At 47.6% G+C, this 22,910-nt stretch overlaps 2 protein-coding genes across 2 annotated transcripts in view; one reads left to right on the forward strand and one right to left on the reverse strand.

Annotated features, from left to right (window-relative positions):
• Window positions 1-22,910, reverse strand: part of LOC310753702 (inositol polyphosphate 5-phosphatase OCRL-like) — a gene marked incomplete at both ends in the record, with an annotated part of 328,447 nt that overhangs the window by 226,252 nt on the left and 79,285 nt on the right.
• LOC310753703 (inositol polyphosphate 5-phosphatase OCRL-like) overlaps window positions 1-22,910 on the forward strand; it is a gene marked incomplete at both ends in the record, with an annotated part of 168,001 nt that overhangs the window by 140,362 nt on the left and 4,729 nt on the right. The window contains 3 exons of the mRNA XM_083595057.1: window positions 18,799-19,049; window positions 20,496-20,549; window positions 22,342-22,445. Coding sequence (XP_083451183.1) covers window positions 18,799-19,049; window positions 20,496-20,549; window positions 22,342-22,445 — 409 coding nt within the window. The remainder of the gene's footprint in view (window positions 1-18,798; window positions 19,050-20,495; window positions 20,550-22,341; window positions 22,446-22,910) is intronic.

The raw sequence follows: 22,910 nt of genomic DNA on the forward strand, positions 1-22,910 counted from the left end.
AGCTCTATTTTTCCTGGATACATGCTATGCATATTACATACTACATTGTTTATTTATTTTTTGTTTAAATCGGGTGCTCAGCTTCTTCTGTGCAACAAACCCACTACAAAATTGCTCTTCCGCGCACACTTCCAGGTCCCTCCAGCTGGGCTTTTTGAGTGTGATGGATTTTTCTCACTCCAGAGCAGTTTGTCTTTAAGCTGAAGGTCAGCAGGAAAGCAAGGGAGACTAAAAAAATTGCATTTGTTAATATAATAAGGTTTTAATAACTCTAATAAAGACTAACTGTGTGGAAATGACTGGGAAAAGAAGAAAAGGAAAATCAAGGCTTTCGACTCTTGGTTTCCTGGAAGAAGATCAAAAGACTCCCTTGGACTAGAAGAAACATCTCATTAACAACTGGAGAAATGCCAAATAACTTTGGATATCTGCTTGGGGGGTTTCTGATGCAGTATTAATTTAACAAGGAGCCAGGAGTGAAACCGAAAGTAGACTGACCAGCTAGCTGAATCAAATTATATTGCTATGGGGTGGGGGGAAACCTCTAACATTTTACTTTTCGATACTTGTATTTCCAGGGTGAATTGAATGGTTGGGGGTGTGTGGAGGAGAGGCAGAAAGAAGAGCTAACTTGTCCGTGGCTGGGGGCGCAATCTGGACGGTTCTGCCGGGGCGCAAGATCACCTAACTACTGCTCTGCGCCTCTGGACCAGGGGTGGATGGTGCTCATTGGGACTGGGAGGGTGGAAGGCAAGGAGGCCAACAGTAGGTGGCGCCAGAGCCAAGGAGTGGCAGAGCAAATGCGTTCTGTATCTGAGATGGAGTGGGAAGGGGCTGGCGGCCACTGCAGCCATCCCTTGTCTGCCCTCATGGACCGGCCAGAATCCACTGGGCAAATGCTCATCTTGCCAGAGTCTGGGTCTTCTGCTGTTGCTCTCTCAGAAACCGTGCCCAGGTGGGATGTTTCGTTTTCATAGAATCATAGAATCATAGCGTTGGAAGAGACCACAAGGGCCATCGAGTCCAACCCCCTGCCAAGCAGGAAACACCATCAGAGCACTCCTGACATATGGTTGTCAAGCCTCTGCTTAAAGACCTCCGAAGAAGGAGACTCCACCACACTCCTTGGCAGCAAATTCCACTGTCAAACAGCTCTTACTGTCAGGAAGTTCTTCCTAATGTTTAGGTGGAATCTTCTTTCTTGTAGTTTGGAACCATTGCTCCGTGTTCGCTTCTCTGGAGCAGCAGAAAACAACCTTTCTCCCTCCTCTATGTGACATCCTTTTATATATTTGAAGCTGCTTCATCCCTGAGGAAGTTGGAGGTGACGCAACTCCTGCATCTCTGACGTGGGAAGGTTTGGAGGTATTTCAAATTTCCCCCTTCTCCCTTGGCTCCCTGGAAAGAAGGCATCTTTACATTTTGAGCGCATTTCACAGGCCAGGAGCCAAGCACCCCTTCCTGAGGGGGAGAAGAGGCCCAGAAAAGATGAGCCCAAAGGCGTTCCCCTGAGATTCAGCTTCCGGGCTATGGCTAACCAGGTTAGGAGCAGGAATATTGGGAGCGGGAAGGAACTGATGTCATCTGCCAGAGCAGCTGGCTAATTGAAGGGAATGAGGTGATAACAAGCCTTTCAAATCTGAACTCTTGTTTGCGGCTGATTAGGATAGAGGGAGGTGGAGAACAAGGGCAATCGGAAGCAGACTCTGGGTAGTTGGTTCCTTTTCTTTGTTCGGGTTCCTACGTCACACCAGCAGTTTAAATGGCAACACTCCTTTGCAAGATTGGCCGCCTTTTTAATTGTTTGTTATGGAAAATCAATAAAATGATAAGTTGCCCCTGCCCAAGGGTTCCATGACATCTGGCTGAAGACTTTTTGTGCTAAAAGTTGAAGCCATGCTGGGGTGTGTGTGTGTGTGTGTCCCCCCGTCCGTCCGTCCATGTGGACGCTTCAAGCCACCTGTTGAAATCAGGAGTGGGGAGAAAAGACCTCTTCTTACCTTCTGAGCTTTCTCATGCATCAGAGGACCACACATCATGGTGCCATTCAGTTAGACCTGGAAATTAGCCAAGCTTCCCCCCAATTCTGGGGACATTAGCTTGTCTCCCTTCCAGTCCAACCCCCAGCTTGAGCTGGGGTTTGGTGGACTCCTCATCTCTTAACTCTTGGGCTTCAAAACATAGAAGGTGGGTTTGGTACCCTATGGCACATGCCCTCAAGGAAACCATTCCTGCACATCAGAATCTCCAGGGTTGCAACCTGTGTTGCAACCTTGCCATGGGCAGCTTTGTGCAGGAATGTTTGAGTGTGATGGATTTTTCTCACTTCAGAGCAGTTTGTGTTTAAGCTGAAGGTCACAAGAAATACCAACAGTGGAAGACTGGCAGATGAAGATGATGGACTTTTTGGAGCTAGCCGACCTGACTGGAAGAGTCCATGATCAGAAGGAGGACGACTACCAGGAAGAATGGACGAAATTTAATGATTATTTGGTTAAATATGTTAAGATAAATTAATTGGAAAAGCTTGCAAATATCAGATAGGCTTAGGATTTAAATATGTAATGTGATAAATTATATGATGAAACTTCTTAGGAAAGAAAGAAAGATGTTATGTGACCAAGTTAATTTTATGAGAATATAGGTTTTGGAAAACCAGTAAAATGATATACACTGAAATTCAACCAAGGGGATACGAGGACGTTGCTTAACAATGTTAATTAGATTGGTTTTAATAAGGTTAGGATGTTTGTTTGTTTGTCTGTTTGTGTGGTTAAAATTTGTGGAAAACTAATAATTTTTTTTGAAAAAAATAAATAAAAATGAAGGTCACCAGGAACTCACATGAAGATTGTGGTCATGCATGTGTTATCTCCAAAGCTAAATCCCTCTGCGTTCAGCAGGGCTGTGTATTCACCATTCCATCCCCTCTTTCACACTGCTACGATTCCCAGCACCCTTAACAAACCATTGTTCCCAGGACTTTTTGGGTGTGGGTGGGAGGAGATGTGCTTTACATGTGCAGTGTGCAGGCATCTCCCAGCACATGTGTGTGTGGGGGGGGATTCAAGACTAACTCTTATGCTTTCCTTCCTTAGACCAACTTGACGTTGAACGAGAGGTTCTCTGGGTTGAGGAACACACGCCATCTCACAGTGAAGCAGAACACGGGCCAAATGGTCACTCTGCCATTGCATTCGGTGAAGTCAGACTGGCTTTGCAAAGGAGCTTGCCCCTGAAGCCAGTTGGTTGCCTGCCTCTGGCTGGCTGGCGGCTTGGCATCACCAAAACACAGAAACAGCCCCATGCAACCTCACATCCAAAGATTTCTGCCCATGCTTCAGACATGCAGCCCTAAGAGCAGCTCTGACTCCCACTCTAGGCCCCGCTGCCCCAGTCTTCCTCCTGATGTAGGCTACAGGATCTGGAAAGTCTGATCCAGCTTTGAGGTGTGGTTCCATATGGCCGTTAGTACTGTTCTGCTTTTGCCAGAGAGCCACCTGGTAAGGAAGATCTCCAAGCATGCTTCCTAGGGGGTCCTCTTTAATCCTCAGATGTGCCCACAAAGACATGATCCAGCACCCTCATGCCACAGCTGCCTCTGGAGTGACCCTCCCTCCGGTAAGAGGCGTGCCTCACAGCTGAGTGCCTGGTTGTTTGTGTAGGGCGAAGGCTGGGAATCTTGTGGGCTCCCAGATATTGCCAGATCCAATGGCCTTCTGCCTCAGCCAACATGGCCGACGGTCAGGGGTGATGGAATCCAACAACATCTAGAGGGCCACACAATTCCCCATCCCTGGTCTAGTGAATTTGAGGTTCTTGGTTTCTCTCCCTCTGCCCCCTTTTGCCTGGAAAAGCACTTTGGCAGATTCCTTTGGAGGATTTGGGTGTGACAAGCTGTAGCAGCGCACTGAATAAAACAACTCTGAGAAGCTGAAACACCGGGCTGTTTTCGTTTCTAATAAAAATATTCACTGTGCAGTTCACAGGCACAAAACACAATGTTGATATTGTCCAGGAAATGGGTTTTCAGTTGGAGGGCATGGGTTGCGTGAGAGCATGTTGTGTGGGATAACCAGTCTCATATAACCAACATGCTTCAGTCTAATTAGTGCATGAAGGGGTTAACACCATAGAGTAAGCTGTCCTGCCATCTTAGCCATGTCTCTTCCCCTTACCTTGGGAGTGAGTTCCGATCTATTCTGGTATTCATTTCTTCAGCGTTTGATGTACTGTAGGTTTTTCCTGATTTTATGGTTTTATCTTTCTGTAAACGGCTTTGATGTTTCCTACCATCTGGTAGTGTATAAATTTTATGAAATAAATAAATAATTTTGAATAAATAAATAAATAAACAAATAGGAAGATGTAAAACCACAACCTCCGAAATGAAAGCTACTGTCCCACCAGACGGATGTTTTTGCACGGAGGGGGGCCGTATTCTGCAATGTGCTATCGATGCAATAATAGTGCAGCTTTCTAATGGACTGTCCACACAAACATCATTCTGCTTTCTCAGTTGCTCTGCAATGCTTCGCCAGGGTTACCACATCATGGCCCCCTGGGGGTGCGCTCCTTTGTTGTAGCTCAGCAAAAGCAGGACAAAATTCAAATGTTGTCCCTATTTTCAAAAAGGGGGAAAGAGAGGACCCAAATAATTACCGCCCAGTCAGTCTGACATCAATACCAGGGAAGATTCTGGAGCAGATCATTAAGCAAACAGTCTGTGAGCACCTAGAAAGGAATGCTGTGATCACCAATAGTCAGCATGGATTTCTGAAAAATAAGTCATGTCAGACTAACCTGATCTCGTTTTTTGACAGAATTACAAGCCTGGTAGATGAAGGGAACGCAGTGGATGTAGCCTACCTTGATTTCAGCAAGGCATTTGACAAGGTGCCCCATGATATTCTTGTAAAGAAGCTGGTAAAATGCGGTCTTGACTATGCTACCACTCAGTGGATTTGTAACTGGCTGACTGACCGAACCCCAAGGGTGCTCATCAATGGTTCCTCTTCATCCTGGAGAAGAGTGACTAGTGGGGTACCACAGGGTTCTGTCTTGGGCCCGGTCTTATTCAACATCTTTATCAACGACTTGGATGATGGGCTCAAGGGCATCCTGATCAAATTTGCAGATGATACCAAACTGGGAGGGGTGGCTAACACCCCAGAGGACAGGATCACACTTCAAAACGACCTTGACAGATTAGAGAACTGAGCCAAAACAAACAAGATGAATTTTAACAGGGAGAAATGTAAAGTATTGCACTTGGGCAAAAAAAATGAGAGACACAAATAAAAGATGGGTGACACCTGGCTTGAGAGCAGTACATGTGAAAAGGATCTAGGAATCTTGGTTGACCACAAACTTGACAAGAGCCAACAGTGTGACGCGGCAGCTAAAAAAGCCAATGCAATTCTGGGCTGCATCAATAGGAGTATAGCATCTAGATCAAGGGAAGTAATAGTGCCACTGTATTCTGCTCTGGTCAGACCTCACCTGGAGTACTGTGTCCAGTTCTGGGCACCACAGTACAAGAAGGACACTGACAAACTGGAACGTGTCCAGAGGAGGGCAACCAAAATGGTCAAAGGCCTGGAAACGATGCCTTATGAGGAACGGCTAAGGGAGCTGGGCATGTTTAGCCTGGAGAAGAGGAGGTTAAGGGGTGATATGATAGCCATGTTCAAATATATAAAAGGATGTCACATAGAGGAGGGAGAAAGGTTGTTTTCTGCTGCTCCAGAGAAGCGGACACGGAGCAATGGTTCCAAACTACAAGAAAGAAGATTCCACCTAAACATTAGGAAGAACTTACTGACAGTAAGAGCTGTTCGACAGTGGAATTTGCTGTCAAGGAGTGTGGTGAAGTCTCCTTCTTTGGAGGTCTTTAAGCAGAGGCTTGACAACCATATGTCAGGAGTGCTCTGATGGTGTTTCCTGCTTGGCAGGGGGTTGGACTCGATGGCCCTTGTGGTCTCTTCCAACTCTATGATTCTATGATTCTATGATTCCTCTAGTATGGCTCACAGTGAGGGCTGCTGAGAGTTGGGAGAGATCTCGGAGGCCAAGGAGTTTGCTTTTCTGCTCAGTACAGGGGATCTTGCCAGCTCTTCACCCCTGACTGGCCGAAGATGCCCATCTCTCATCCAGGCAGCTCCACAACGTGCCTGGATGATGACTGAGATGGAGCTGGACACACCATTCCTGAAGGATGCAATAATATTGCAATTGTGGTGGACCAACTACATGTCATTTTGCTTTGCAAGTTGTTCTGTGATGCGTCTTCTGTGCTACTATATTATTATCAGCCAGAGGGGCCCTCTTGAGCTATAAAGTGCAACTTAAGTGGGACAAATCCCCCCCCCCCATAACATTTAGATGGATTTAGGGGAGTGCAACTGGTTTGGTCACACTGGCGTGAAGCCTTGCGGAATTTGAGATGCCATGGTTCACCACTGAACCATCACTCTATCATCACTCTATCCGCTGATAGAGCGTGCATCAGCTTTGGAATGTGGCAAGCTATTTCTGGAGCTCATGTCGCTAATTGATTGATACTGCGTTTCTATGGGAGGTCGATGGACGTCCGGAGACGGCTTGTGGAGTCATGATGGACTTTGTCTCCCTGGCAGTATCCCAACAACAGGCTATGGGCCCAGATTCACGGCACTTACAGGAGAGTAAGACTGCGACAGATTGCTGAGGTATGTGTGGAAAAGTCAAGGCTTTTCGTTGCCGCGGCAAAGTCTCTTTGAACTCCGGCCGGCTAATTGGCCTGGGAGTCGAGCCAAGCAGGCCTCAAGATTTATGAGTAGCCAAGATAAGGAGCCTCTGAAGTGAAAAAGGCTCACGGCTCAAGTAAAACCCTGGAATGGAGTTTTTACAAGCCTCAGATGATGGCACTGAGTGCCCAAAGTTAAACAGGCACAATTATGAGACTTGGGCAAGTTGCTGTGAGAGTCTACTACGACAGTTTGGAGTGTGGCATACTGTGTCTGAAGCCCCTCCAGTTCCTCTGACAGATAGATGGAGGGCCCAAGATTCAAGGGCCATAGGCGTAATTGTCTTATCCGTCTCTCTGGAGGAAATTGCCACGCTAGCTGGCAACACGACTGCACGTCAGATGTGGAATGCTTTGAAGATAACCCATCTGCCGGTCATCCCAGCCCAGAGTTTGACTGCATCGGAGATCCTGGCTGTTTCCCAGAATGAGAGTGTATGCAGGGATGCCGAGGGCACCGGTTGCAAGCTGCAGGGGGAGCTGACTGTGATTTCATCCCAGGCAGCATTCCAGCCTCCAGGGGGAGCCAAGGAGTCGGCAGCTGAGAGCTCTCTTTCCCATGAGAGCCAAGGTCATCTTTGCAGAGGCCGGAAGGCCAGAAGTAAACAGAGACAGATGCCTGCAGATGGCCCAAAGCAGAGGGGGGGTGGAAAGCCCAAGCCAGGGAAAAACAAGGCTTTGTTTGCTGGCACTGCTTCTCCAAAAGCCGAAGGCAAGTTTGATGGCCAGGAGCAGGGGGGCAAGCAGCAAAAGCCCACGCCGGTGGAAGACAAGGTTTTGCTTGCCAGAAAAGCTGCTCCAAAGGCCAAGGCCAGATTTATTGTAGATTCTGGATGCACCCGCCATCTGGCAAAAGATAAGCATCTGTTTATCTCCTTCACCCCTCAAGATGGAGAGATCCACCAGGCAGATGGAAAGACGTTGCGAATCACAGGAGAAGGGACTGTGAGACTGGCAAGTCTGCACACAACCATCAAAGATGTACTTTATGTTCCAGGTGCTGCAGACAATTTGCTCAGTGTCCCACAGCTGACTGGGCGTGGTTTTGAGATTTCCTTCAAGAGGAGCGTCTGTGTCATCAGGAAAGGCAAAGAGGACATTTTGCATGCAAAGTTTATAGATGGTTTGTTCTGTATAACTTATGATGACAATGGTGCTGTTGTGTCTAATGTTGATTCTTGTTGTGTTGCCCAAACTAACAAAGTTCTTCATGCAGGATGCATTCACGAGGCACATCGAAGATTTTGTCACATGTCTTGGCAAGCGCTGGTCAAGATGCCTGAGTTGGTTCAGGGTTTGAACATCAAACCCTGTAAGTTTCACATGAAATGTGTATCTTGTGCAGAGAACAAGGTGAAGGTTGCACCAAAAGGCAAGGAGTCTAGCAGGCAGGCTTCCAAACCCTACCAGCTAGTCCACGCAGACCTGGTTGGTCCACTTACGCCCTCTTTGGGTGGAGCAAGGTACTTCATGGTTCTAATTGATTCTTTTTCCAGGTACATTCATGTGTTTATGCTCGAGCAGAAATCACAAGCGTTTCCTAGGTTCAAGGCATTCTGTGCTTGGTTGGAGAATGTTCACAGTAAACGTATTGGCAGTCTCTTTACTGATCGAGGCGGGGAATTCACTTCTCAGCAGTTTGAAGCTTTCCTGACTGAGAAGGGAATCCAGCATGACTTGTCAACGCCTAGATCGCCATGAATGAATGGACTTGCGGAGCGAGCAAATCAGACTTTGCTTCAAGGCCTGAAAACCTTGTTGCATGATGCCAATCTCCCTGAGAAGTATTGGGGGGAGGCTCTGTCCACGTTCGTTTACACTTATAATCGCAGACTGTCATCACCTATTGGTTGTACTCCCTATGAGAAGATGTTTGGTAAGAAACCTTACGTCAAGCACATGAGAATCTTTGGTTCTGACATGTGGTACACACCCCACAGAGCAACAAGCTTGGGAAGCGTGGGGCACATGGTTTGTTCATGGGGTACGAAAAAGGTGCATACAGGGTATGGATGACTGACTCTAAGTCCGTTAAGTTCACAAAGAGTGTTGAGTACAATCCTAAGTGGGGGGGAAATGTGGGAATTTTCCAGAGTTACCCAGAGGAGGATGAAGGTGATGTGAAAAAGGCAGATAATGTTGAGAAAGCTGAGGATGAGGATGATGATGATGATCAGAGTTCGGATTCCAGTTCAGTGGGCGGCGCTGCTGCTGGTGTCAGTGACAGTGATGACACAGCAGACTACAAGAGCGCAAAGGCCTCAGTCAGACCATCTGATGCGTCTGACAATGAACTGGAAGAACCACTGTTCACCATTGGTCACTTTTCTCCTAAGAAGGAGGAGATGAGTCCAGAAGACTTGCGTCTAGTACGCAGATCTGAAAGGGCGACCAAAGGCAGACCTCCAAAGAGATTTGCTGATGAGTTTGCTAAGACGGCAACTGCTGTTCTTAGTAGCTCAGAGAAGGTGTGGGAACCTTCAAGCTTCAAAGAGGTTCAGGAGTTAACCTCTAAAGATGCTGAGCCTTGGCTTAATGCCATGAAGGCTGAAGTTGATTCCTTGAATAGGAACCAAACTTGGGAACTGGTACCGGTAGTCCCAGGAATGAGACTGGTTGGCAGCAAATGGGTCTTCAAGGCCAAGACAGACCAGGATGGCAAAGTTGTCAAACACAAAGCCAGATTGGTTGCCAGAGGTTTTTCACAGGTACCAGGACAGGATTACCACGAGACCTACTCACCCACCGTCAAGTATGAGAGCATTTGGCTGATGCTCAAGATTGCTGCAGAGGAGAAACGGCATGTTTCCCATCATGACATTAATACAGCTTTTTTGTACGGGGTTTTGGGGGAGGAGCTGTTTATGCTTCCACCTGATGGGATGCAGATACAGAAGGGAATGGTCTGTAAACTGCGGAAATCCTTATATGGTCTCAAGCAGAGTGCCAGGTGTTGGAACACAAAACTCACTGAGACATTGCTTTCTCTAGGTTTTCACCAGGGCAAGGCTGATCCGTGTGTGTTTGTCAAGGAGGAGGGGCAAAACAAACTGTATTGTTTATGTTTTGTTGATGATCTTCTGATGTTTTGGAAGAATCAGGCTTTTTACCAAAGCACCCTAGCTCAGCTGAAGGAGCACTTTGACATGAAGGATCTTGGTGAGGTATCCAACTATCTTTCTCTGCAGGTGGAGAGGGACCAAGCAGGTAATTTTCTGGTACACCAAACACAGAAAATTGCTGATGTATTAACCAGGTTGAATTTGGTTGATGCAAACCCAGCAGACACACCGATGGTGACAGGTTACCAGGTAGATAGTACTGCTGAAGCGTTTTCTGACACTACGCTGTACAGATGCATTCTAGGCAAGCTGAATTTCATTGCTAGATGTTCAAGACCTGACATAGCTGTAAGCACTAACCTGCTTAGCAGACATGCTAATAATCCTACTGTTCAGGATTGGAAAGCTCTGAAGCGCATAGCCCGCTATTTGAAAGGGACTTTGCACTACAGGCTGAGGTTCACCAGTCAGAAGACTGGAGGTCTTGAAATCTTTGCAGATGCTAGTTTTGGAAGTGACACCACGGATGGTACAAGCACTTCTGGAGTATGCTACATGTACAACCACTGTCTGTTTGACTGGCTGTGCAAAAAGCAGACGAAAGTAAGCCTAAGTTCCTGTGAAGCAGAACTCAATGCTCTGTCATTTTCACTCATGGATTGTGAATGGTTGATGCAACTGTTTAAGGACATCAGAGTTTCTGTGAAATGTCCTATACAAGTGTATCAAGACAATAGATCCTGTTTGGCTTTGCTGAACTCAGAGAGTTGCAAGCAAAGAACCAAGTACTTGCAGATTAAGCTACATCGTGCAAGAGAGTGTATTCAGAAAGGACTCATTCAGGTGTCCTACATGGCAGGAAATGAAATTCCTGCTGATCTGTTGTCTAAGGTTGTTAACACAGAACAACTTAAGGTTTATGTACAGAGGTTGCAATTAGGTTGAACAACAGGTACTACAGGTTACACGGAAAGGGGGAGGATGTTAGGATATTTCCGTTCCACCTTAAAAGGGAGCAGGATGTTTGCGTCACAGCCTGCGTATTTCCTGTTCACAGGATGTTTCTGTTGTGTCTTTGCTTTCGTTTCTCTCTCTGTGCCTGAGACACTGAAGCAGGCAGTCATGTTTTTTCTTTGTTCTGACCAACGCTGAATAAACTTGTAAATAATGCTCTCCTGAGTGCATCTTTCGCTGTGCATTATCTGCTGATAGAGCGTGCATCAGCTCTGGAATGTGGCAAGCTATTTCTGGAGCTCATGTTGCTAATTGATTGATACTGCATTTCTACGGGAGGTCGATGGACGTCCGGAGACGGCTTGTGGAGTCATGATGGACTTTGTCTCCCTGGCAGTATCCCAACACATTTGTGGTATGAAAAAGGTACCTGGTTTCAGCTGGAAGTTAGGGGGCACTGGTTGGAAGTGTCGGAGTATGTCTGTCCCGAAAGCTTTGCAGGCACGAACAGTACTGAATACAGTTTTGCAGATAACTGCCGTCCTACTGTCATGAATAGAAACAATCATGAATCGACAAAACCGGGCATCTGGAAGGAACCAATATGCCAACAGGATATCGGACTGAATGGGCCTTGGCCTGACCCAGCAAGGCTCTTCAAATGCGCTTATGTTCCCCTGACTTTGGGGACGCCTTGCAGGAGTCTCACCCGTCTCATGGCTATTCTTCTAGTGTGGACCAGTTCGACAAGCTCTCCCCCGAAAGCAGGTGCACCATCCAGAACATGCTGGCTCTGTACCTGAAGAAGAAAGCGAACACAGACCAGGAGGAAGGGACTTCTAGGGGAAGCGAGGCCTTCATGCGGGAAGCCTTGACTCCTCACGTGTTCCCCGGGATCAGCTTCGACCCCACCACCCAGTCTTCTGCTGCAGCACATGAGGATGGGCATTCCTCCCCTTTCAACCATCTGGCGGAGTCACTCTTCCACCTGGCCCAGAACAGGAGGCTCCTTCCAAACACGCAGAATGCCTTGCACGTGATCGATGGGCCTGTGGTCACTGTGACATAGGCAGGGCCGGATTTATGTATAGGCTAAGTAGGCAGAAGCCTAGGGCCTCTAGATCTAGGGGGCCTCACCAGCCTGCCCGCTCCCCAGCGCCGAAGACAGTCTTCCCTCTCCCCAAATTGCAAACCCAAGACTTCATGCAGGGCATTTCTCCCCTATTTCAATGACATTTTGCTTCAAAAGGAAAGGTGGACTTGGAGAAGGCAAGCAAAATGCGAGGGAGATAGTGAAAGATACAGGAAATTGAATGCAGATTTCCAAAAAATAGCAAGGAGAGACAAGAGGGCCATCTTAAACGAGCAATGCAAAGAAATAGAGGAAAACAACAGAATGGGAAGAACCAGAGATCTGTTCAAGAAAACTGGAGCTATGAAAGGAACATTTCATACAAAGATTACCATAATAAAGGACAAAGGTGGAAAGAACCTAACAGAAGCAGAAGACATCAAGAAGAGGTGGCAAGTATACACAGAGGGATTATACCAGAAAGATATGGATGTCTCATACACCCCAGGTAGTGTGCTTGCTGACCTTGAGCCTGACATCCTGGAGAGCAAAGTCAAATGGGCCTTAGAAAGCACTGCTAATAACAAGGCCAGTGGAAGTGATGATATTCCAGCTGAACTATTAAATTTTGTTAAAGATGATGTTGTTAAGGTGTTACACGAAATATGCCAGTAAGTTTGGAAAACTCAGCAGTGGCCAGAGGATTGGAGAAGACCAGTCTACCTCCTTTAGAGGAAAAGGCCTTGAGGGGAGGACCTGTTGCCTCCACAATCCTTCCTAAATGTGGATAAGCTGAGAGGCAATTGTCCGACAAATGTGGTGCTGTGGGGAGGCAGGAACATTTTCCTGCAGTTAAGTATTTTCTAAGTTCCTTTCCCGAAACTTCCCCAAACGGTTCTGAAGCCTCTCTAACCTCAGAAGTCTTTTCCTCTCTTGGGAATTATGGGATTCGAGGATAACTTCATGGAGAAGGAAAGAAACCTGCAGAATCAGCAAATGAGTGCCCGCTGAGGGCCTCCACCCCCACCGCTGCCACCAAGCAGGCTGTAAGTTGCCTTAGAGGTGTACTGTGCCCTCCCGCCTCATTGCTTTTAAGGACTACTTGAGTTCTGTTCTCATCTCCCTGAGGCGTATCCGTGACAAGGAGAGCATGAGCAAGAAGCAACCCCAATGACCCACACTATGCGCAAGCTCTTTGTGCCTTCCGCACATACGCAGTCCGGACAGAGAGAGGGACTCATCAAGCACGTCCTCGCCAAGAGAGAGAAGGAATATGTCAACACCCAGAATTTCAGGTCAGATCATGCAAAAGTGCAAACACCATGCAAAGACCAGTGGAACCTGTATCAGAGTTGGGGCTGGAGAAAGCGACATCTACATGACAGCTTTATTGTTGGGTGCCAGGCAAAGTCTGTCCTGTTCACTCAGGCCACATGGGTGGGTAATGGAAAGTATTAGTTGTGGTGGGCAATTTTCCTTGGTGCCACATACTGAACCGTGGCTTCATATTATGAGCAGGACGGCAGCCTCTCCTCCAGGTTTGCACACCTCTCCCCCACCCCAAGCCTATTGGGAAGCTTCCACTTGGATTTTAAATTAACCACAGTTTGGTGTGTCCAGATCCTATGGTGGTTCATTTTACCAGCTTTGTAAACCCACGATTGGAAGTTGGCTTGTTTCAATGAGCCATGGTTCAAATAAAGCGGATTGTGCAGCTTCAGACATTGTGACAAGATGCAGTTAATCCAAAACTGAAGCAAAACCTTTGGAACTCCTCCTAAAAGCTGTGCTGGAGGACAGGGAGGTGTGACCCCCCCCCCCAACACTTGGTGTGGGTCATCCTTATAATGCTAAGCTTACTACTTCACACAAGGTTTTTGAGTTTTTGCTTTGGTTATTTCCTCGTACTGTTAGTAGTAAGGTCAAGGTAAAGGGACCCCTGACCTGAGGACTTCCGGGTTAGCGCCATCGGCAATGGCGGAGTTCCTCTGACCGAGAGGAACCCGCTCCGCGAAAATCGGGTCTTGCCGCCGCAGCAAAGTCAGAGACCCTTTAAAAATCCCAGGTGGAGGAAGCCTGGGAACGTGGGATTCGGCTGACACCAGGAGCGCCTCCCCTACTCGCAGGGAAACCCCTTTTTCGGGGATCCGATGCGACGTGGGGTGAGCGGCGCGGTGTTTTGAATCGACCGCTATTTTTACGGAGTGAAGCCGCACAGTCGTTGCCGGAGAGCGCTGACTTTTTCCTGTGGACAATTGGACTCTAAACAAGTACCCATTTGTAGAACGGAAAATTGGATTAAGAAACATTTTAATTTGGCACTGAAGCGGGAAGGTTCTAAACAGGAAGTCCGCCTTCCGCTTTTGTAAATAGACTAAAGCAAAAATTGTGCAAGCTAAAGCCTGGAAAGTCGTATATAAAGGTCTAAATTTCCTTCGGTTTTAACCACCAAAACCCCTCTTGGAAGCAGGAGAAAAGAGGGGGGATTTTGATTGTTCAAGACTGCAGGAGAGAGAGTTAAGAAAGATAAATTTCCACCGTCTCAAACCTGGGAACGGGGTGTCAGAGACAGAAATTTTTTGGGAAGTTCATTGACTGTGAATGGAACGTTTTTTGACAGATAGCTAATGAAGAGAAACAAATTGCTTCCAATGTTGCCTTTTGCATCTTAAAGAAACAAAAAAATTGAAAAATGAAAGTAATTTTCTTTTGTTGGACCTGCTTTCAAAAGATGGATACAAATAGAAATTGCCTCCTCTAGAGGGAGCTTGTTAAATTGTTGCTGGAGTCGATCTGGGGATTTCACAGCTGTGGAGATTAGGATCGTGGGATCAGACTCTGACCTTGAATAAAAATGTGTTTAGAAGAAGTTTTGGTGCTTGCTTTTTGCAAGACAAGTGCTTTGTTGGACCAGATGCATGAGAAGATGGATTTGATGACTGTTGCAGTCAAAAACTTTGGACAAACAGCGAATACTTATATAGAAACCATTCAGGAACCAACCCAGGAACCTGTTTTGACAGGGCAAGTGCAAATGCAGAAGACAATGGAGGAGGTTGCTGTCGAACCTCAAGTAACACAATGGAGAGACCAGAGGCCCTGCAGGAGCATAAGCCACTGTTCTTGAAGATTGAATCTGGAGTGGGCCGGGGGGGGGGGTCTGGAGTTGTGGGGGCTCTTAATTTTGGAGGGACTTTGAAACATGCTTTTAAATACTTTCTGGACTACACTGCTGACTGTGGGGAATGGGACTGTGGGGAATGGGCTGATCTGCTGAGGGGAGATGGAGATATTTTCGGCTTGGAGTCTCCCCGAGACCTACTCCTCAATGAGAAAGGAAAGAAACTAAGAAAGAGACCAACAAAAGACAAGGTAAAGTGCAGGTATAAACAAGAAGAAGATCTGCAGAAGGGACATGGAAAGGACTTAAGAGCCTCGGACATAAGATTACCAGGTTGATGGACTAGATGGAATGGACAGACTGTTAGTAGTACCCAGTGGCCATTTGTTTTTCATGTCTGCTTTTATGATATGTTTATCAGTATGTGGTTAGCAGCTTCAGATGCTACTGTTTTACAGAGGCTGTTTAGCTTGCTCTTTTTACCCCTTTACTAGAAAGGCTGTATTTCTGTGCTGTTTTCAGAGTGGGGAATGCCCATTCCTTCATGGCCAGCATGGAAACACAGAAGGTTAGCCATTTAGGAGGTTTGCAAAGAGGGCAAGGATGTTACGGGGTAATCTTCTAGCAAACAAGCTTGGCACAGCAGATCTGAGAGGTGGTTTTCTGCTCCGGGAAAGCCAGCCTGGAAACCAGGTTGCCAGGTGAAGGAAGAATGAAGACATCAACCAACTCACTTGCCTTCAAAGAATTTCTGGTTGCCTGTGGCTACTGGGATAGAGTAAGCTGTCCTGCCATCTTAGCCATGTCTCTTCCCCTTACCTTGGGAGTGAGTTCTGATCTATTCTGGTATTCACTTCTTCAGCGTTTAATGTAATGTAGGTTTTTCCAGATTTTATGGTTTTATCTTTCTGTAAACGGCTTTGATGTTTCTTACAATCTGGTGTGTATAAATTTTATGAAATAAATCAATAATTTTGAATAAATAAATAAATAAATAGGAAGATGTAAAACCATAACCTCCGAAATGAAAGCTACTGTGCCTCCAGACGGATGTTTTTGCCTGTAGGGGGGCCGTATTCTGCAATGTGCTATCGATGCAATAATAGTGCAGCTTTCTAATGGACTGTCCACGCAAACATCATTCTGCTTTCTCAGTTGCTCTGCAATGCTTCGCCAGGGTTCCCACATCATGGCCCCCTGGGGGTGCGCTCCTGTGTTGTAGCTCAGCAAAAGCAGGACAAAATTCCTCTAGTATGGCTCACAGTGAGGGCTGCTGAGAGTTGGGAGAGATCTCGGAGGCCAAAGAGTTTGCTTTTCTGCTCAGTACAGGGGATCTTGCCAGCTCTTCACCCCTGACTGGCCGAAGATGCCCATCTCTCATCCATGCAGCTCCACAGCGTGCCTGGATGATGACTCAGATGGAGCTGGACACACCATTCCTGAAGGATGCAATAATCTTGCAATTGTGGTGGACCAATTACATGTCATTTTGCTTTGCAAGTTGTTCTGTGATGCGTCCCCTGTGCTACTATATTATTATCAGCCAGAGGGGCCCTCTTGAGCTATAAAGTGCAACTTAAGTGGGACAATTCCCCCCCATAACATTTAGATGGATTTAGGGGAGTGCAACTGGTTTGGTCACACTGGCGTGAAGCCTTGCGGGCCCCACAGGGGACACCGCAACTATGATGTTGAATAGACGTTGAGAGGCATGGGGCACTGAATTTTGGCATCGTACAGGGCTCCCCTGGAATTTGAGATGCCATGGTTCACCACTGAAGAACATTTGTGGTATGAAAAAGGTACCTGGTTTCAGCTGGAAGTTAGGGGGCACTGGTTGGAAGGGTTGGAGTATTTCTGTCCCGAAAGCTTTGCAGGCACGAACAGTACTGAATACAGTGTTGCAGATAACTGCCCTCCTACTGTCATGAATAGAAACAATCTGTTTTACAGAGGCTGTTTAGCTTGCTCTTTTTACCCCTTTACTAGACAGCATTTCTGTGCTGTTTTCAGAGTGGGGAATGCCCATTCCTTCATGGCCAGCATGGAAACACAGAAGGCTAGCCATTTAGGAGGTTTGCAAAGAGGACAAGGGTGTTACGGGGTAATCTTCTAGCAAACAAGCTTGGCACAGCAGATCTGAGAGGTGGTTTTCTGCTCCCGGAAAGCCAGCCTGGAAACCAGGTTGCCAGGTGAAGGAAGAAGGGAGAGACCAACCAACTCACTTGCCTTCAAAGAATTTCTGGTTGCCTGTGGCTACTGGGATAGTGCTTAGATATCAGGCTGGCTGGCACATCTTAAAAAATACAAGGAAAAAGCTTTTTCTCTTTCATTAGCAAAGCTCCTTTGGGGCCCCGAATAGCTAAGCTGAGGAAGAAGTGGCTCGTATTACTTGTTTGTTCTTGGTCCTGATCTTGCCTGCCCTTGCACACTCCTGTTGCCTTTGCATATTTAACCAGCACGTCTGTTCCGATTGGAGTCCTATTCCTGCAGTTCCACATCCTTCTCTTTGGCACTTGGGCATTCAGTTCCAGGAGCTGGACCTGAGCACAGAGGCTTTCTTCTACTTGGACTCGACAAAGGAGCAAGAGTGGCTGACAGCTGTGGAAGAAGAAGAGTTTGTATTTGATATCCCGTCTTTCACTCCCCTTCAGGAGTCTCAAAGCGGCTAACAATCTCCTTTCCCTTCCTCCCCCACAACAAACACTCTTTGAGGTGAGTGGGGCTGAGAGACTTCAAAGAAGTGTGATTGGCCCAAGGTCACCCAGCAGCTGCATGTGGAGGAGCGGAGACGTGAACCCGGTTCCCCAGATTACACCATTGGAAAAGGATTTGCGTTCCAAATCCAAGTACAAGAAAGTAAGTCCAACCCCACCCATTTCTTCAGCAGCCAGACAGCTGTCAGGAGCTGGAGTGAGGAGGAGGAGGAGGAGGAGGAGGAGGAGGAGGAGGAGGAGTTCAGCAAGAAAAAACACCTGGTGTCAGTGGTGTTTTATTCAAAAGAAGCCAACATTCTTTATTCAAAGAAACCCAAACCGTGCAGGCCTCGTGATCACAGAAACCTTTCCCAACAGGTCTTGCCCCAGTGAGGTAGTTGTGAAGGCTGAAGGTTGCTACCCTCCCACCACTCTCTGAAGTCTCCTCCTCCCCCTGGTCCTTCCCAAGCAACCTGAGACTCTGACACCTTGCCTGTCTTTGCTCCCTCCTCTTAATTTCTCTGTGTTCTGGGAGACCAGCAGGGAGGGGAGCTGATCACAGCAGGATGGGGAGACCCCCTGGCTTCTTCAGCAGCCTGCCTGATCTCTGCCTCTTGACCCCCGCCTCCAGCCTCCACTTCTGCCTCGGATTCTGGACTGCTGTTTGCCACAGAATCTTCCTGCCCTCCTGCCTCTTCAGTTTCCAACACCTCCTCTTGCTCACAGTCTGCTCCCTCTTCTCCCTCGGACGACCCCCCACCAGTTCCCTGGCTCTGAGCCTTCTTCCCTTGGGGGATCCCCAGTTGGTGCCACCTGCCACTCCTATCTGCATCCAGCCGGCCCAGGACAGCAAGCAATGAACAGAGCTGGTAGACATCCCAGTACCTTGCATCTTCTAGGTGCAGCTGGTGCTCATCTTTGTCAGGAAGAACCAGCTCAGCCGCATCAAGGAAGTGATGAGAGAGACAGTGGGCACAGGCATCATGGGGAAGATGGGGAGTAGACTCTGACAGCGGAATTCCCCCCGTCTATCTTTTTGTCTGTCTATCTGTTTTTCTAATCTCTGCCAACCAGTTTCCCCCTCTTTCCTGCTTGCTCACTAACAGCCATCTTTGCTCCGCCCCTGCAGGGTAACAAGGGGTGTGTGGCCGTGAGGCTTGTCTGCAACAATACCAGCTTCTGCATCATCAATTCCCACCTTGCTGCCCACGTGGAAGACTTTGGGCGCCGAAACCAGGATTACAAGGATATCTGTGCCCAGATGAGCTTCCTGCCCCCTGACCAGGGTCTGCCGCGGCTGACAATCATGAAACACGAGTGCGTTTCGAGGGCTTGGAGGGAGAGAGCCTTGGCTGATGTAACTTGTTGGTCTCCGCTATCTGGAGAAGCAAATTGAGTCACGTTTCTGTAACTTTCCTGCCTGTGTGTAGCTCAGGGTAGGCAGCATTTGTTGTTGTTTAGTCGTTTAGTCGTGTCCGCCTCTTCATGACCCCCTGGACCAGAGCACGCCAGGCCCTCCTGTCTTCCACTGCCTCCCGCAGTTTGGTCAAACTCATGCTGGTAGCTTCGAGAACACTGTCCCACCATCTCATCCTCTGTCGTCCCCTTCTCCTTGTGCCCTCCATCTTTCCCAACATCAGAGTCTTTTCCAGGGAGTCTTCTCTTCTCATGAGGTGGCCAAAGTCTTGGAGCCTCAGCTTCACGATCTGTCCTTCCAGTGAGCACTCAGGGCTGATTTCCTTCAGAATGGATAGGTTTGATCTTCTTGCAGTCCATGGGACTCTCAAGAGTCTCCTCCAGCACCAGAATTCAAAAGCATCAATTCTTCGGTGATCAGCCTTCTTTATGGCAGGCAGCATAGTGCTCTCCAAATGTTGATAGACCAAAATTCCCATAATTGCTAAGAATTGGCCTTGCTGACTGGGGCTCATGAGAGTTCCACTTCAGCAACACCAGGAGGGTGCAGTGTCGGCGATCGCTGCTGCTGCAGCTGCACCACTAAGGTTTCTACTAGAGCAGCCAGTAGAGAGCAAGATAAACCGAGTGGCAGAGATGTATTAGATTAGATTATAGCAAATGTGGGCAACTTCTCCAGTGATCGGGGTGGGAGTTGCAGTTTGTTAAGGGCAGTAACGCAAAAGCAGAGCGGCCATTTTGCATGGAGAAGGTTCCCGGCTCAGTCACCAGTGTGTGCAGATCGGGCTGGGCATGATCTCTGCCTGAAAGCTGCTGCCAGTCCATGTAGTCAGTCCTGAGCTTGATGGGTCAATGGTCTGCCTCAATATAAGGTAGCTTCCTATGTTCCTGTGTACTACCACAGGGTTTGGAGGGCCACAAGAGCCCTGCCCATGAATTCAAGAACCAGGGGAAATTCTAAAAGTCTTTGCTGAAAGGACATCAAAGCAGGGGCCAGGTGAACCTCTTTGGGAGATTATTCTGAAAGGTAGGGTGCCATGACTGAAAAGGCCCTGCCATACTTGAAAGAGCAGGAGTTCCCTGGGAAAGGGCTGCCCCTGCTAAAGATTCTAGTCAGTGGAGAGGCAGTGCAAACATAAGTGGGCCTTCTTTTGGTACCCTTTTCCCAAACCTTGAAACACTTGAAAGGCCAAATGGGATGCTCTGAATTGGGCCTGGAAGCAGCTCAAGAGCCAGTCTAGTTCACAGAGCACTAGCCTAATATGATCATACTGCCCAATCCTAGTTATCAGTCTTACTACATATTGCAGGAAGTGGCAGCAGGCTGCCCCCCGCCCCCCAACCCCATGAGCTAGCCTGTAGCTGTGGTTGCTTCGCTTTTTTCCAGCATTGTCATCTGATCACTAAAAATCAGCTTCAGAGACTTCTGACCTACGACCAGGTGAGAGACATCTTTGTGTTATATGTGGTGGTTTAGGATTTTGCCCTGTTTATTTCCTTTGTCTGGGATACCCCAGCCTAGGCTAGAGAAACCACTTTCAGGCAGTTAGGAGCAAAGTGTAGCTATAACATAGAATGACTGCGACTTCTACAAATGCTTTTTAAGGTTGCAGGTTTGTGCAACCTGAATTAGAAGCAAGTCCCAATTAAGTTGGAGGGTTGCCTTGGAATAAGTAGGACTGTAGTTTCCCAGTTAGAGGGCTTTCCTAGCTCAGCACACGCTCCAGATGTTGTTGGACTCCCATCAGCCCCAGCATAGCTGCTGTCCAGCAATATCTAAAGGTCTAAGTTTTCCTGCTCTAGGTTTTGCATCTGTCTGGAAAATCTGTGTTGCTCACATGTTCTTATCAGCAGAGGCTTCCATTAAGTCCAATTAAATTGCTGGTGCTTTTTGTTTTACATTTTTCTCTCCAAGGTTTGTGTGTTCATCATGTTGACGACCTTTCTCCCACTTGGCATAAGGATCATTGGTATTTTGTGTTGAAACAGAGGCCTGATTGCTGCACCTTACGGTGGATTTAAACTCTGTGAGCGTAGTCATGCCTTAGCTCTTTGAGAAGGATGCCGCAAGGAAGGCAAGGGGGGCAGCCTCAGACTTCCAACATATGCAAAACCATCATAAAACATTAAAAACTTCCCTAAAGGCTGTATAGTTACTTATCTCCTTGACATCTGACGGTAGGGTTTCCCACAGGGCAGGTGCCACTACTCAGAAGGCCCTCTGCCTGCTTCCCTGTAACTTCGCTTCTCACAGTGAGGAAACCGCCAGAAGGCCCTCGGTGCTGGACCCTGATGCCTGGGCTGAACAATGGGGATGGAGACACTCTTTCAGGGCTGAGGCCATTTAGGGCTTTAAAGGATGCAAAAGGATGGTTTTGCAGTTGCTCCTAGTGTTGGGGTGTATTCTGGTGGTTGTTAACAGTTTGTATGGATTATTGGTACATATAACATTGCATATTGTAGGTATGGCTAACCTGTGGTCTGCCAGATGTTACTGAGCTGCAGTTCCTGTTGGCTCCAACCATCATGGCCAGTAATCAGGGATGATGGGAATTGTAGTTCTGCAGCATTGTGAGGGCCACGTGTCTGCTACTCCTGAGTTAGAGGATTTTCCTGTCGTGTGATGCAGCAAAGTAATTTAACATGACATAGGGCAAAAATGCACAAGCATCCTGTACCTTTAAGAATTGTGTATAAGATAGGATTTCAGCAGGTATACCGCTTTTTTTCCACCTGGCTAACCTACTAGTAGGGACGCGGGTGGCGCTGTGGGTTAAACCACAGAGCCTAAGGCTTGACGATCAGAAGGTTGGCGGTTCGAATCCCCGCGACGGAGTGAGCTCCCATTGCTCGGTCCCTGCTCCTGCCAACCTAGCGGTTCGAAAGCACATCAAAGTGCAAGTAGATCAATAGGTACCGCTCCGGCAGGAAGGTAAATGCCGTTTCTGTGTGCTGCTCTGTTTCACCAGAAGCGGCTTAGTCATGCTGGCCACATGACCCGGAAGCTGTATGCTGGCTCCCTCGGCCAATAAAGCGAGATGGGTGCCACAACCCCAGAGTCGGTCACGACTGGACCTAATGGTCAGGGGTCCCTTTACCTTTAACTTTAACTTTAACCTACTAGTACTTCACCTTGGTCTTCCAGCACAACAGTGGTTGTTAATAGACTCCATTGTCAGGCAACGGGGGGTTTTTTGCTTCTCTGCTGATAAGCGATTTCTTTTTGGCTTTAGCTAAACATTCAGCGTACCCAAAAGACAGCTTTTGCTGATTTCACAGAGGGAGAGATCAAGTTCATCCCGACGTACAAATTTGACTCTAAAACAGATCCTGCTTGATAGTTGAGCCTTTGTGAGTAAGTCCTCTCAATCATTCTTCTGCAAGGCTTGTTTGTTTTTCCTAGTTTGCTGAGATGCTAGTAGTGTCCTGCCTTTCCTCCTCCTGAGCAGGCTAGTAACAAATGGCTTTCTGCTAAGCAAGCTGTTGGAGGAGGGCTAGAGTTGAGGGATGGATGGATTTCCTTTCCTCTACAGCCAGAATGGACACCAAGCCACGGAGGAAGAGAGAGATCCAGCTCTCCTTCACCTGCTCACTTTGCTTGCATGGAATTCCGGGTTGCCAAAGGCTGCTAGGCGAGTTGTGAAATGCAAGGCTGTGATATGTTGTCTTCCTCAAGCCATCCCTGCTCTGGAAATGTTTTGGCTCCTTTTCCCCACATTTGTCCTGATAACCAGCATCCTCTGTTTCATGGCGTGTATAAGCGGTGTTGCAGTTCCTTGAAAGGTGCAGCAGGCTGAATGAG

This window comes from Podarcis filfolensis (assembly GCF_964270895.1).
Source record: "Podarcis filfolensis genome assembly, chromosome: W".
In the NCBI taxonomy this organism is placed as follows: Eukaryota; Metazoa; Chordata; class Lepidosauria; order Squamata; family Lacertidae; genus Podarcis; species Podarcis filfolensis.